Source organism: Styela clava, chromosome 3 (assembly GCF_964204865.1).
Source record: "Styela clava chromosome 3, kaStyClav1.hap1.2, whole genome shotgun sequence".
Lineage (NCBI taxonomy): Eukaryota > Metazoa > Chordata > Ascidiacea > Stolidobranchia > Styelidae > Styela > Styela clava.
The window spans coordinates 21,971,116-21,986,113 of record NC_135252.1 but is presented as its reverse complement, the minus strand read 5'-3'; the positions used below and the strand labels follow the sequence as shown (position 1 = coordinate 21,986,113).

The following is a 14,998-nucleotide window of genomic DNA, read 5'->3' as shown; positions in this document are numbered from 1 at the left end:
CGCGTTCAATATTTGCAGTTTACCGAGCCATGTGCAATTACGAGTCCAATTTCTTTGCAATATGTTTCTTACTTTTTTTTCTTGCTCTGTCCAAGTTTTTGTCGTGTAATCTTTGCCAAATATTTGTCCTAATATCGTAGTGTTTTCACATACATATTTTACGTAGGGAGTATGTTGTATTCTTGTCTTGGCTAGTGTATTTGAGCACAAGATTTTTGTTTTGTTGTCGTTAAGGCGTTGGTCTGTTATTTTCTCATATTTTTTAAATTCCATAAATGTCTCTGCTATGTCCGGTATAGTGACTGCAAAAGTGGTATTATCATCGGCAAATTGGTTTAAGATGACCTTGTGTTTGCCCAAGGTAAATCCTCCGACTCGGTTTCTACTGTCGAATTAATGATTGATTTGTTTTTGTTTGTGTTTTGACTTTTTTGTTCTTTTATGTTATTCCGCATTTCCATAGATGATTCCGGGGATAGACATAACCCATCGTTTAACAGGCTATTCTGTTTCGATTTATTTTGAGTTAAATCCTGGTGTATTTCTTCTGTTTCATTATCATTCCTCATTTCAGTGATTTTGGTTGTATTAATTTTCTTTTGCGGCAGTTTCCATGTTGTGAGTGTACTTCTTCTAGCGCTTTCACGACCTTTCAATACCGGACATTGCATTTGAATGTGTCCTTCTTCTTTGCAGTGTCTGCATACAGGTTTGTTTTCGCAGTTTATAAGGGTATGGCCTTCTTGCAGGCAACGCCCACATGTCGGCGTGTATAATTCTTTAGGTAGATATGTCTTGCATCGGGCACCATCTATTGTGATGAACTCGGGCAAGTTTTTCTGTCGAAAATCTTCCAATACGATGGATACATAAACATTGTAAATGGTTGTGTTCCTATGGTTATTCTTTGTTACGTTCCTAATTTTTCCAATGTTAAGCTGGTTGATTTTATCGACTACTCTTGTGTATGTGGTTTCATCAGGGATTCCTCTGAGTGAAATTCGGACAGGTGCGCCTGCTGGAAGTGATAGTTTTATGCTGCCGAGTTCGGATTCGATTTTACCTTCTGTGGCTGCAAGTATTTCATCCCGACAACTATTGTTGTTGTCAGAGGTTGGCTTGAATGAGATTAGCCAAATCCTTTTCCTTGTTTCGTACAGGCCTTTAATTTCGTCTTTGTATCGCGAAATAAGTGGCTCTTCGGTTATTATTTTGTAGAGACTTTAAAAATCGAGATCCACATTAGTTTCCATAAACAATGACCTTGGTCTGTTGTTTGTGGACATTTCGGTGTTGGTGGTTCCTTCCTTGGCCTTACTTGCGTATGACATGATTCTGTTTATTTATATATAATCCAAGTTTGCGATGCTGTAATCCTAAAGGACCGGATGCAAAGCCGGTTCTTTTTAATTGCAATCTTGTTGTGACTATATGACTATACTTTTTCTGGGTATGAATTTCTGATGAAAATAAGTAAAAATATTACCTGTAACTGGCCCACTCCGAAAAGTAATTTTCCCAAATTTCAAAGCGTTTCCATGTATATTGTTCCTATCCCTTTGCCCCCAATAAACTCGTTGGTTTGTTTATTCACGATTAAACCATAAATTTTATGATCGACTGTCAGTTGAGGGAAGGTCGGTACCGTTACTGTAAATCAAAACGTAAAACAGACAAAGTTTATCCGTAATAAAACCTCAACAATATAGCTTGTCTATCAAGTCAAGAACTTCGTTCCATTGGCTAGTCAGAGCAGTAAGGCAGACATTTTAGTTGAGTGTCAATTGACTTGCAGACAGAAGTAGTGGGGAGAAGAACATGGGTCTTGTGACAGAGTGGTAAAGTGACGTATCGCATGGGGCAAATCCGATTGTCTGTTTCTTTTCTCTTCGACATGATAAGAAAAAGAAAATTCATCTCGTAAAATAAACTTGGTAATAATCCTTGATTGTGGTAGTTATGAAAAGTCGTCTTATTTTGGTGAGCTGGTGACAGAGAAAGTTGTGTGATACGTAATGATTTTGATTTGATTTTTAGCTTAGCAATGAGCAGTAATTAGTGTAGATCGAAGTGCGGTGGTATAACCCACAATTTTTTTTTTTTGAAAAAACATATATACAGGGTGTCCAAAAAATTTCGCCCCATTTCATTCAAAAATTTCTTTGTCTTTGTTTATTAATAGTTGCTATTGTGCTTGTAGTTCTCTTTTATCATACAATGAAATTAATGTAAACTTAATATTGTTATTACTACAAAATTAAGCAAAATTTTTTGAACATTTTGTAAAGATATAGCCAAATTTATAAAAGGCTGTGCCTGTACGTTTGGGTGACGCATTCAGCGTTTAAGAAATGACTCATGTCACCATACAAATTATATATTAAAATTGTATTAACGAGGCGCCTTCAAAATCCTTTCACATAACGTACCTAGCCTGAGATTTTCGTCGGACCAAAATCAGACTTCCGCAGACAATCAGTTTACAAATCGTTGAATTTAGAAACTCCTTATCGGAGGAAGATTTTGGTCAGACCAAACGTTACAGAAGTACATTGGTGTTAGTGTGCAGCAGGACAGTTGAATCGCCTAGGATTTATTAGGATAGAAAATTCAAACACTGATGACATTTTATAGTTACTTTGTTCAAACCATTTTCAGTTTCATACGAGCATAGTTATAAATGAATCGGACTGCTACAACAGGTATTGTACGCAGACATACGTGGACTTAAAATTAAACCCATACGTTGTGCTTTATTTGTGATGAGTTGCCAATTTTCTATAAAATACTTTTCAAGTAGCATATTATGGTGTATTAGTATTAGTGTAAATTTCATAACATTTGGCACACCCCAAGTACACCCTATTGATGTGGTAAACCCTTTAAAAATGTGTACAGTCAGGGCTGAAGGTACTATACACCCGATTGACAAGCACTACATTACTTTTGTATGACATGCTGGGTTGGTTTGAAAAAATCGCTGATATCGGCCCGGGAAACATCCATCCCCCTTAATAACAGAGAGAAACCATAGTTTTAATACTTTATTAGAGAGTGTCTTATTGTGTCTTTGATATATACTCTATAGTCTATAGCATGAGACAAAATTAAAGTAAAGCAGTTAATAATAAAAGATATTTTATTGAATGGTATCCTAGTTTTGGTCTACCTTTTATATAACGAGTCGAAATGCGTTAAATAATGTGATTTAGGAATATTTATTAAGGCATAAGTATCAATTTGTTATAAGCTTGTAGTGCTTAAACATATATATATATATATATTGGTTTACAAGATACTAGGACGCGAATAGATAGGTACACAATGACGTCAATAAAATATTTTTAATATCATGTATTTTACGGATCTGAGCAGGGTGGAGCGTGCTATTGCAACATGCTTGCTTCTCAATATGTCAAGTATGGAGTATGTTTTAACTGCGCTAATTACATGCGATTGCTGCTTGGTCGTATATACGTCATAAACTAATGATTAACCGAATGTTTTAAACAGTATTGACTCAGGAGCGGGATAATGCTTTGTTGGTCACGCAAGACTTTGGACACTCTTTTTGATTTGTATTTTTTATTACTTGGACCAGCAGTAATTCTTGTACTAGGACAGTGGTTACCAAACTTTTTAGAGTTGGCACCCACTATTTATTACCACAGCTTATGGCGACCCACTTAACTTTTTATGACATAATACAGAACACAGCAATGGCTAATCATCGCAAAACTACCGTGTTTTCTCGAAAATAAGACCTGGCCTGCAAATAAGACCTAATTTGGATTTTGAAAATGCATTTAAATAAGCCCTACCCGGTGCTCCGGAGTATGCGAACCAAGATGGCGGACATCGGAACGTAACATGGGTAACAGGTTAGGGTTAGGCGATAATTTTTTTCCAATTTCCTTATTTTAGTCCTATTATCAGTTCGAAGACTAGCCAAGAGCCTCCCGTAGTATTTATACCTAAAATTATGGCCTAACCCTAACCTAGTACACACATTACATTCCGATGTCCGCCATTTTGGTTCGCATGCTTCACGACCCACTAAGATTCCTTTTGGGACCCACCAGTGGGTCGCGACCAATAGTTTGGGAACCGCTGTACGAGGATATTACTAGGATTCTAGTTATTCTAATCAGTCTGTCATTGTTAAAGACTGTACAAATGAATTATACCGGCATTTCATACTTATATAAATGCACTGTGCCGGATGTCGATGTAATAATAACGCGAAAATATCATTCATTCATAAGTTTCCGAAAGGGTCAAAGTTGAATCGAGTTCTTTCCCATGTGTCATCTTTTACCTAATTTATCTATCGCAATTTTTAAATTTTCGTTCTCACCACGAATCAGACATTAGCATCACTACCAATACTTTGTGACTGGGATTCATCTTTATCAAATGCATCCCCCTTTAACAACTTCAAATACTATATATTCAACAGTTACTCGATATCCTAACAATTACGATTTAGACTTTAATAATGAAGGTCATTGGAATTGATCTTGGTACATCAAATTCTTGTGTTGCTGTGTACAAGATAAATCAGGTATTTTTGCAGTTCTTATATTTTGTAAATTAACATAAATATTTAGATTTGTTTGTCTTCGAAAGATCACGCAAAAACTTGACCAGGCATTCTCCTACTTTATAAGATGCGCCCTTTTTTTTGAATTTGTCAAAAATACAATATACAAAAATAAGTAGTTAACAATAAGCTACAAATAACATATATTAAAGTAAAAGTATGTTTCATTAAAAAACATGTTGAAAATATCTGGATGAATCGTTAATATTTATATTAAAAAAATATCCAAAATAAAAAGGGCAAGATCAAATCTCTAAAAATATTTTTATTTTCAACCAACGTCACGCCCCCTCAAAATGTTTACGCCCCTCTTGTGTGGCGCGCCCAACGCCTTGAAAACGACTGCAATAGACAGTACCAAAAAAGTATCATTTCAATGTAGATAGAAATTATTGACAACGACCAAGGAGAACGCGTAACTCCATCATGGGTGTCATTTACAGACGACGAGAGACTCATAGGCAATGTTGCCAAACTAGAAGTATCAAGCAATTTTGAGAGAACTTTATTTCGTAAGATAGTTTGTTACCTTTATACTTGACTTGACAAATATATTGTTTAAATTTATTTACAGCTTGGCACAAAACAAATCCTAATCTGGCAATGTTTGTATCAAATAAGCTTAATAATGAATAAACTATTATGCAACGATAAAAAAAAAAATATCATTAATAAATTAGAATTATAGAAATAAAAAATATATCGCCTATTTAATCCATTTAGCTGTTAATTCATTTTGTGTTTTAATGTTCATATTTTATCGTAATTTTCCAATTGACAATTAAGTTTGAAAATTGTTAATGTCCTAATTCCAACCTCCGAGATTTGGTGCTGACAAAGATTATGCGTTATTCGTACGAGAAACATTTCGAGCAGAAATTGGATCATGGAAATGTTTCTGGTTATTGATTAATATGTTTTTACTAACAGACTTATCACAAAATATATGCACTATCTCAAGCTGTTGAACACTATTTGTAGAATTGCAAGAAAACCAATGGTTTTTGTAATTCAGAGATCAAGCGTTTAATTGGTCGTACATACGATGATCCAATGGTACAAGCGGACATGAAGTTGTGGGGATTCACTTTGATTAATGAAGAAAATAAGCCAAAGATATCGGTAATGAGATACCTATTGAGCCTTTCGAACGATTTCAGAATAATTAGAAAAAAACAAAAATTATCAATGTGCATTTCAGATTGAACATAAGGGCCGGCGCAAAATATTAGCCCCGGAGGAAATCAGTGCAATGATTCTCGAATCTCTTAAGACATCTGTTGAAGATCGTCTTGATGAAACAATCACAGACGCCGTAATAACCGTTCCTGCATATTTTAATAATACTCAACGCAACGCAACCATAGATGCAGCACGAATAGCTGGACTTAACGTTCTGCGTGTGATTAATGAACCGACTGCTGCTGCGATCGCTTATGGATTAGAGAAAGAGGTTCGAGTTTTTGTTTCAAAACAGCAAACTTTTTCGTTGCTTCAATAGGTAAAAACGTAAAAAATACGGGAATGGAATAGCAATCTCCAGAAAATAAAAAAGGAAAATATCCAAAATTACGCGCGGTCAAATCCAACTAATCAATCATTGTATTTTGAATTAGCTTCTCGAACCCCCTCCCCCCCCTTCGTCATGTTTTTGCCTCAACGTTTGGAAACCACTGCAATAGATAATGTCGAATTTGATTTACCGCCTCGTTGCTTTATTTTAAAAAAATTTAATAATGTCGTTATTGCTTCTTCAAACAGTAGCAAAATTCTGTATTTTATTAGGTAAACCAATAGTCGCAGAGCCACCAGTTTCTCTCACGCAGCCCTGGTGCTCCGTATAGAAGACTTTTGGAACATATAAATTAGAATATAATGACGACACATAATGTATTGCCGTTTAGCTCGTTTTTGTTTTGATTTTTTTTACATAAACATAAATAAATTCTAACGTCAAACATTAAATTTAGACCAACGAAGAACAGAATGTTCTTGTCTTTGACCTGGGAGGTGGAACTTTTGACGTCACAATTGTTAAAATCAAGAACAAAGAATTTGACGTCAAGGCAACAGGCGGTGATACTCACTTAGGAGGTAATACCATACTGGGATCAAATTAATTCAATAAATATTTATCTTTAAAATATATTAAACTTTGCACCCTATCAAACTTTGCTGATCCTTGTTCGTGCATTTTTAACATTTCACAGTAGTCGATACATTCTCAGCACTTAACATGCTATAGAACAGTGGTTTTCAACTTTTTTTCAATGAAACAATTCAGAGGCACTATGAACCCTTTTTTAGTAGTTCAATTGCTTCTTATTGTTTGGATAGTATAAAACTATAAATAAATACAAAACAAAAACCAAATATTTCCAAAAAAAGTGTAGAAAGTTTAAAACTAGCTGAAAACTGAATATATATTCCAATATTTTTATACGATATTCATACATATATTGAAATAGTAATAGGACTCTAATATTCAAATGAAATCTTGCGAAACCTCGGTTTAAAATCACTGCTCTATAAGTATAATATAGTTTGTTATGGTCTTGCTTCCTGTAAAATTCAAAATCTATATATTAGGTGAAATAATAAATGCTTTGGCTAAATCCTGAAATAAATATTCATAACCTGCGGAATGTTTATATTCAATAACAAATACGATAAACATATTACTTACAAATCATTCATCACTTTACTATACTTATTTAATCAGGTGATGATTTTGACAATTGCATGGTGAACCATTTTGTCTCTGAGTTCAATCGTAAAAATGATTGCGATATGTCTCCAAACAAACGGGGAATAAATCGACTACGTATCGCTTGTGAAAATGCAAAGAAGAACCTATCTGTGAAGAAAAATGCAACGTAAATATATTAAATTTGGATTATATGGAGATTTAATTCAAGGGGGTAGGAGGAATATGATTGTCATATAAACAAGCCGTGATGGGAGTATCTGTACTTACCAATTACCAAAGGGTGGATGTGGACTCGATATGAACGCGACACTTGTGGATCTTCATTTGGTTATATATGGGGAGGGGAAGATCTTCATATGGTTCAGAAATTTGACGTCAATTCTAGAAACCATGTTTGACTGAAGGGTTACATGATGTAAATGTTTTCTATCTTTCTCGCTTTAGACTTCCTTCCTGTATAAACAATAGATATCAACTACTAAATAGGAATAACCAAATAATGTGAAACAATGTGTTGATAAATCACTTCGCGACTAAAACTCATAATTATTATTGAATATTTTAACATTTTATTGTAGAGTTCAAGTAGATGGGCTTCACAGCGGTATCGACTTTAAAAGTTCCATCACTAGGGCAAAGTTTGAGGATCTTAATCGTGATTATTTTGAAAACACTCTCAAAACTGTAAAAGACACACTTTCAAGTGCTGATATGAATAAAAGTGAGGTAGGTAGCAAGAACGAATTGGTTCATATAATCTGGTAAAAATATTAGAAAATCATTTTTGAATTTCAATATTTATTAAAATTCAATATAAACAATTTCAAGGGTTTTAATTGATAATTGTATTTTCTAGGTTTGTATAGAGTTGAGTATTTCACGATTTACTATTTTTAAGGTTTAAATTCCTTTCTATGCTCCAAATTTAGTATATTTTTTTTTTTTTAGATAGATAAGGTTGTGCTTGTCGGTGGATCTACACGAATACCAAAAGTGCGAGAGTTATTACAAAATCTTTTTGGAGAAAATAAAATCAACAAAACTGTTAATCCAGATGAAGCAGTTGCGTATGGAGCGGCAGCATTGGCTTCTAACATATCCAAAGATGAATTATCTGAGGTGAGGTTGATCGGGAATACAACTAAAGTACTTTCCCAATGGTGATAAATTAGGACTTTGCGTCAAAGGTACATTTTATCACGAACTTTTTAGCACAACTTGTTTACCGCAATATGTGCATTCGCAAAATAATGTCTGTTTTTGTATTTTGAATATTTAAAAATGACGTGTTAGAGTTTACAAACAGATAGTTATACAGACTAAACTACTATATTCAAATAACGCAGTTAAGAGAGTTGAAGATCAGTGACGTTGTTCCGCTGTCACTTGGGTATAAACAAAGTGGAGGAGGCATGGTTACTGTTGTGAAACGTAATACAAAAATACCAACGAAACAATGGAACAAAAATTCGACAGCCAAAGATAATCAAATAGAAGCAAGATTCACCGTGAGTGAACAGACTAAATAATTTTCGACTAAAATGTACGAAAATATTTTTATCCGTTATATTCGCGATTTAAGATATATGAGGGCGAACGGGCTGCTGCGAAGGATAATCATTTTCTTGGAAAGTTCTCCGTCAAAGGCATACCTGCGGCTTTGCGAGGAGTTGAAAAATTCAAGACGTGTTTTATCGTAGATGAAAACGGAATTCTTACTGTGACCTCTCGCAATGTCAGCACTGGAAAAGAAAACCAGATCACATTTGATAAGAGCGGAAAGCTCAGTGAAGGAGAACTCAGACGAATGGTTTGCCAATCTTGCTATTCCAAAATTTTACAAATCTAAATAAACAGCAGAACTTTGCTTTGTTCTGTTTACATATTGAATACAATCAGGCACAAATTAAAGCTTGCAAATCTGAGTCAAGTTTGTGACTGGCTAGGGCAAATTTGTCAAAATGTGAAATTCTCTTTCTGGTATTTAAAATAGGGTTTTATATTTTCAAACTCTGCATTTATTTTTCTAAAAATAATTTTATATAATGTTATACAGTTAGAAGATGCCAACAGATTCAAACAAGACGATGCCGAGTGGAAAAAACGGAGCGAACAAGTTCACAAGCTTGAGGATTTAGTCTACGCCGTCAAGCATGCAGTTACCGGAGAAATGAGTTTTGATGTTTCGGATAAAGACAAGAAAGAAATAATCAAAATCTGCAAGAAAGTAAAGACCTGGATAAACGATAATCAAGTAAGAATTAAAGTTCTCCGTTCCTTATTTTGTTTTTTAATTTTTAAATTTGCCTTTTCAGACATCTCCACTATTTATCAGTATAATTTTCGGACTAAAACATTTTCAACGTTATTATTATTTTAGAATCCAAAAGTTCACGATTCGAAAAAGAAAATGGCTGACCTGGAAAAAATATGCAGACCCATATTCGAAAAAATTCGCGATGGTTCTGAAATTTTGCGCATTTTTCAGAAATGAATGAATATAATTTATGTAAGAAACTATTCATTATGATATATCTCCCTAATAGAAATTTGATTAAACTACTGGCCTAATTGTATATACACCGTGATATTATTATCGTTTCTAAAAAACTTTAAAATAAAAAAAAAATTATTTTAAATTTATATCTTGTTTACTGAATAAAATATACAATTTCTACATGAATTATATTCTATTGAAGGGAGATAGGAACCTGTTTAACTTTGGTAATGAAAATATTTAGTAATACAAACGTTGGTTAGCACCCGCTATGTTAGGCCAAAGTCAATAATAAATTATCGCTGAAGTCTTCTCGCTAATCATCCGATTACTAGTTCGAAATCGATCCGCGGCCACACCTTTGTGGGACCACGACTTGACGTTTTTGGAGGTCATTTATACTTCATAATATTTTCCATAGTAATTCAAAGACAGGAAGAATAGTAGACATACATAGAAAAAAAATTGTAGACAAACAAACCACAACAGGTGCCAAGCTCTAATTTTAATTAATTCTTTTCAAAGAGGACGTTTCACAAGGTGTGTTCGTGCATTAAATCGTCAGAGACGTCATATTTTCTCTAATGTCACCGCAAAAACTATTGCTCCCCATACTTTTAAAGTAATTTGTAATACTTTGAATACTTATTCAATTAGCAATCAAATATTTCCGAAATAGTTGGTAAAGTGATTTACAAATACAGCTAAATATATACATCTATATATCCAACTCATAAAAATATAGTGCGCGTGCCATGTGCATATACAACATCAATATAAATACAAATATCACAATGACTATGGAATATTACTTAAATATTTACTTGATTAGACTCATACAAAAAAAAACGAAGTTTCCAAATGGAATACAGGATGATAACTATGGAATATTACACATATACTTAATTAAACTCAATCATACAAAGTATGGACAACATGACAGAGGGAAATTAACCGCGAGATACCACAATGATTATGGCGTAATAGATGACTCAACAGCGACATCTGTAAAACGGATATGCCTCAATGATAACGAAGCATTGGATGTTTTGTGCATTTGCCATTAGTTGTATCTACATAGGCATATGCAATTTACTATTCGATGTGAATAACTTGTCTATATACCCCCATGACATTGATTGATGTGCATATGAGTTAGCTGTTGATGCACATGACGATCGATATATTCTTCATAGCCTTATCTGATTCAAAACCCCCATAAAACTATCCGAACGTTTGAGATTTAGCATTGCAAACAAAATCCGTACTTGTGCGTGTATATGCTCTTTTTTTAACTAACATTTCGAAACAATATTGACAAACATTCTCAAACATTTCGAAATAATAGTGACAAACGTGAAACGTTTGCCATACATAAATGAATATAAATGAAATATTATCATTTCTGGTAAAACAATAAGCAGTATATGTTTGTAAGATTGGATTTTTGGTTTTTCGCCCAGTTTGAAAACGTTAATTTTAGAGTAATTTTAGAGAACTCTTTTTTTTTTGTAATCGAGCACTTGGTAGAAACGATGATGACTTTGTATAATTGAAGTAATGAAGTCATTTTTTTTCGTAAGAGGGGCTTGGTTATTCTTGCTTGTATTTTCGGGTCCTGTACGAATAAAATTTTCGAAAAACTTGGTGAACTACTTGCTCAATTTTAAATTCGTCAATGTTAGCTAATATGTTGAGCATTTTATTATTCAATTGTTTTGGATAAGATCATGTTTTAGAATTGAGATAAGTAAGAAAAGTTTGTTTCTGATTATTAAAAAACAAACTGCGTACACGAATATGACTTAGGGAATATTCACTAATAAACGATGCTTTAATAATGTAAACAAGAGCCATACTTGTACGTGTAACGGGGCGTTTTCAAACATTTCGAAACAATAGTGACAAGCTTGAGATGTTTGCCAGACATACATATCTTGTTGATCGCGCGAGACGGGACACGTTTTTTGATTTACAGTTTTTTTTTATGATATGACACATCTGTATATCTTGGACTATTTTTCATGGTTAGGCATCGCCGTTTTCCAAAGACATTCTATTTTTAATTCAGACTTCATAAATTGGATATATTGGCAACATCAAGGGTGTATCAGTTTTCACTTGATTTTTCTATCTGTCAATCGCACTGATATTTCATTGAATTTCTTTTATATTCAACTATTGAAATTATATAAACTTTCATTATACTTACCGAATGAGAAAATATCCGATTAGAAGACTAAACGTCACGAAAAATCGCCTTCGCGTATCCAGTTCCTTATTTAAACAATTTTATTTGATTTTTTGTCTCGTAACTTAGGGTTCTCTGGGGATCAAATAGAAAAACGCGTTCAACAACTTTCTTAGCTTGAAATTTGTTAAGTAGCAAAAACATAGAAAGGTTGTCACAGTGTTAAGAATTACAATATCTCATTGTTTCATTTTATAAACATGTATTGTGATTAAAAATGTTAGTTTGTGCACATTTAAAGAAAAATGTAAAAAAAAGGTAGCATTTCACTGAAATACGTACAGAAATCAGACTTAAAAATATTCTCCAATTTACAAAGCTTTATTACAGTATAAGCATAGCGTTATGGAAGGCAATATTTATTTCTCAAAATGTAAGAAACTGTATATTAATAGGTACACAAGTGTTGTAATTTAGTATCTGATCAAGTAAACGCATTGATTAAACCCAACTTTTATAACATGCACATCTGTGAATATATATGTGTTGTAGAGTTTGAAGAATTATAATTTTTATTTTGTTTTTTTTATAATTTTTTTTCCCTTTTTGTTGTAATTTTTTTTTTTAAATTTGCAATTACCTCAGTAGAGAAAAGTTGAAAATACATAATAATTTCAATTTTTGGGATAGTTTCATATGATTCAGTCAATCAGTCAATTAAAAATAAAGTTTGCTGTCAGAAATTCGTTGCGTTGAAAAACGTTATGATATCTTTCAGAAAAAAAAAAAAGAATGCTTTTGCCAAAATATGCGTTAGCATAAATGTAGAAAATATTTTCCCACCAAACTATTTTAAACATGAGTATAGAGTTAAACCTGTAAACCTAAACAGTGTAAAACAGCAGTGTCAAAGATAAGTTTAATAGAACTGATATGAATGGGATATTATCATTTCTGATATAGCAATAAGCAGCGCATGTTTCTAAGATGAAGTTTCGGTTATTGCTCAAGTGTGAAATCAACAAGAATATTTTAGAGCAGAAAATTATTTTCTATTATCGATTACACTTTGCTAAAGTCGATGAACTTTGTGCATTAAGTAATCATTTCACTTTTCCAAACCAAGATGAGACATTTTATAAATAAATATATGGATACAATCTTCAAAAACTTGGAAAACTACTTGCTCAAATTGTCGTTCGTATGGTGTAACTAAAGCTTAGAATAGTGTTTCCCAACCTGAGTCCGCGGTCTCAAATGAGTCCGCGGAGCATTTAGATGAGTCCGCAACGAGCCAGAAATTCACTGCGCGCTGCAAACGTTTTTGCGAAACTTAAATATTAGCCACATCCCGATTTACGTTGAAATTTACATAAAACATAATAAGCAAGTTGAGTCATTTAAACTTTAATCGAGTCAATAATTAGTTAATTACTGGTTACTGAGTAGATCTAGGCATATATTCGAATATTCAACTATTAGAATAGCAGTTTACTATTCGAAAATTTGGTAACAGGTGACGCGACTGGTCATAGGTCACAGACGATTGGATTTCACAACTCACTTGCGGATTTCCGACGAAAACACACGAGTCTGTACACGCTTCGATAGATACCTAAGTGATGTTTCTCGCGAGTTCGAACAACAAGGAATTTTTTTTTTTTTCTGGTAAGTGTCAATAGTGGCAACCCGAATTTTCTAAATTGAAAAGCGCCAATACAAAATACTAAAAATAAAACGGAGTACACCATAAGTTTTGTTTTATGATAATCCGCGACCGAATAAAATCGCTTTTTTAGACATTGCAAATCGCAAAATTTCGGATGCTACCGTACCAGGGCATTTTCCCTTAAGATTCTTTGCTTCACTGCCTCCACATCGGTACGTACAGTACTGTCGTAGATGTTGTACGAACAGCTCAGATTTGTCGAATTCACAAAAATACGATAAAAAAACAAAATATAACAAAACAAAAGTCAAAATATAACAATATATACAAAATATATACGCATTTTTGTGCTCACGGATTGTCATGATATTTTCTAACTGGTATTGCTTTTATTTCGACAACACAACTGCAGTTTAAAATGATCACAATTATATTAATAAAGCAAGGCGATGAATATGTATTTTTAATTTACTAACATACTTTAAATTTATTTTTAATAAGTACTAAATTAAGTTGTACTTCCCTGAAATTTATAGCAGATAGTAGGATCTAACGGCGATAACAAATTCGCGAGATCGCAAAAAATATGTTATATCACACTATTATATTCGCAGATTGCCGTGGCATTTTAGAGAAGTAATACTTTCATCTCGTCGTAAGTCAACGTAACCGCGAGTTACCATGAACACAATTAAATTAAAATAGAAAGACATTTTTAGTTCTCGTCGTTGTCATGGGTTGAATACTGTGCGACAGAAAAACGCATTGTTGAAATAATTCGTTAAAATTCTGTTGTGTTTGGTTGTATTGCTTCTTCACACAGAGTACGGTTGCAATGAACGCACCTTGAGTCCGCAAAGGTTTTCGCCGGTGAGAAAATAGTCCGCGACCAAAAAAGGTTGGGAAACGCTGGCTTAGAGTAATGTTACAATGATGAAAATGTTTATAATCCAGTGTTTTGCTTCACAATGTCCTAGAAATAGGTTTATTAGGCAAGCTTTGTTTGTGCTTATTGAAAAAAAAAGAACAGAAAAATATGACTCAGGAATATTTAATAATGCGCGAGACTTACGCTTAAAGTTATTTTACAACATATTAACTTTTCATAATGTAGGGAAACTTTTTATTAATAGGTACATAGTGATTCTACTTAGGTATTTAATATCATTTATTTTACGACTCTGACCTCATAAGATTTTGCAAACTTCGGTATTAGTATACGATTATCAGTATCAAAAGTATGGCGTATGATATGATCGAGTATTTTAAACAAAGGCCATATTTGTACGTGCATGATCTTTTTTACCCCACGGACCGTTCGCAAACAT

The 14,998-nt window shown here is 33.3% G+C and overlaps 1 protein-coding gene across 2 annotated transcripts; it reads left to right on the top strand.

The window, feature by feature from the left end:
• The first annotated feature begins 4,457 nt into the window (after positions 1 to 4,457).
• On the top strand, positions 4,458 to 9,956 carry LOC120342233 (heat shock cognate 71 kDa protein-like). Of its 2 annotated transcripts, XM_039410980.2 has the most exons (12): positions 4,458 to 4,564; positions 4,986 to 5,115; positions 5,619 to 5,725; positions 5,805 to 6,056; positions 6,574 to 6,697; positions 7,326 to 7,479; positions 7,892 to 8,039; positions 8,262 to 8,432; positions 8,660 to 8,821; positions 8,896 to 9,123; positions 9,370 to 9,567; positions 9,694 to 9,956. In XM_039410980.2, the coding sequence occupies exons 1-12, from the start codon at positions 4,499 to 4,501 to the stop codon at positions 9,805 to 9,807; spliced, it is 1,854 nt and encodes a 617-aa protein (XP_039266914.2). In that variant the 5' UTR covers positions 4,458 to 4,498; the 3' UTR covers positions 9,808 to 9,956. The 2 variants fall into 2 exon arrangements, with proteins under 2 accessions (XP_039266914.2, XP_039266916.2); XM_039410982.2 differs by lacking the exon at positions 8,896 to 9,123.
• The last annotated feature ends 5,042 nt before the right edge of the window (positions 9,957 to 14,998 follow it).

Coding starts and splice junctions, on each gene's coding strand:
- LOC120342233 (XM_039410980.2), top strand. CDS start 4,499: ATGAAGGTCATTGGAATTGATCTTGGTACATCAAATTCTTGTGTTGCT. Junction 5,116..5,618: donor TTTTGAGAGAACTTTATTTC/GTAAGATAGTTT, acceptor TTTGTAATTCAG/AGATCAAGCGTTTAATTGGT. Junction 6,057..6,573: donor CTTATGGATTAGAGAAAGAG/GTTCGAGTTTTT, acceptor CATTAAATTTAG/ACCAACGAAGAACAGAATGT.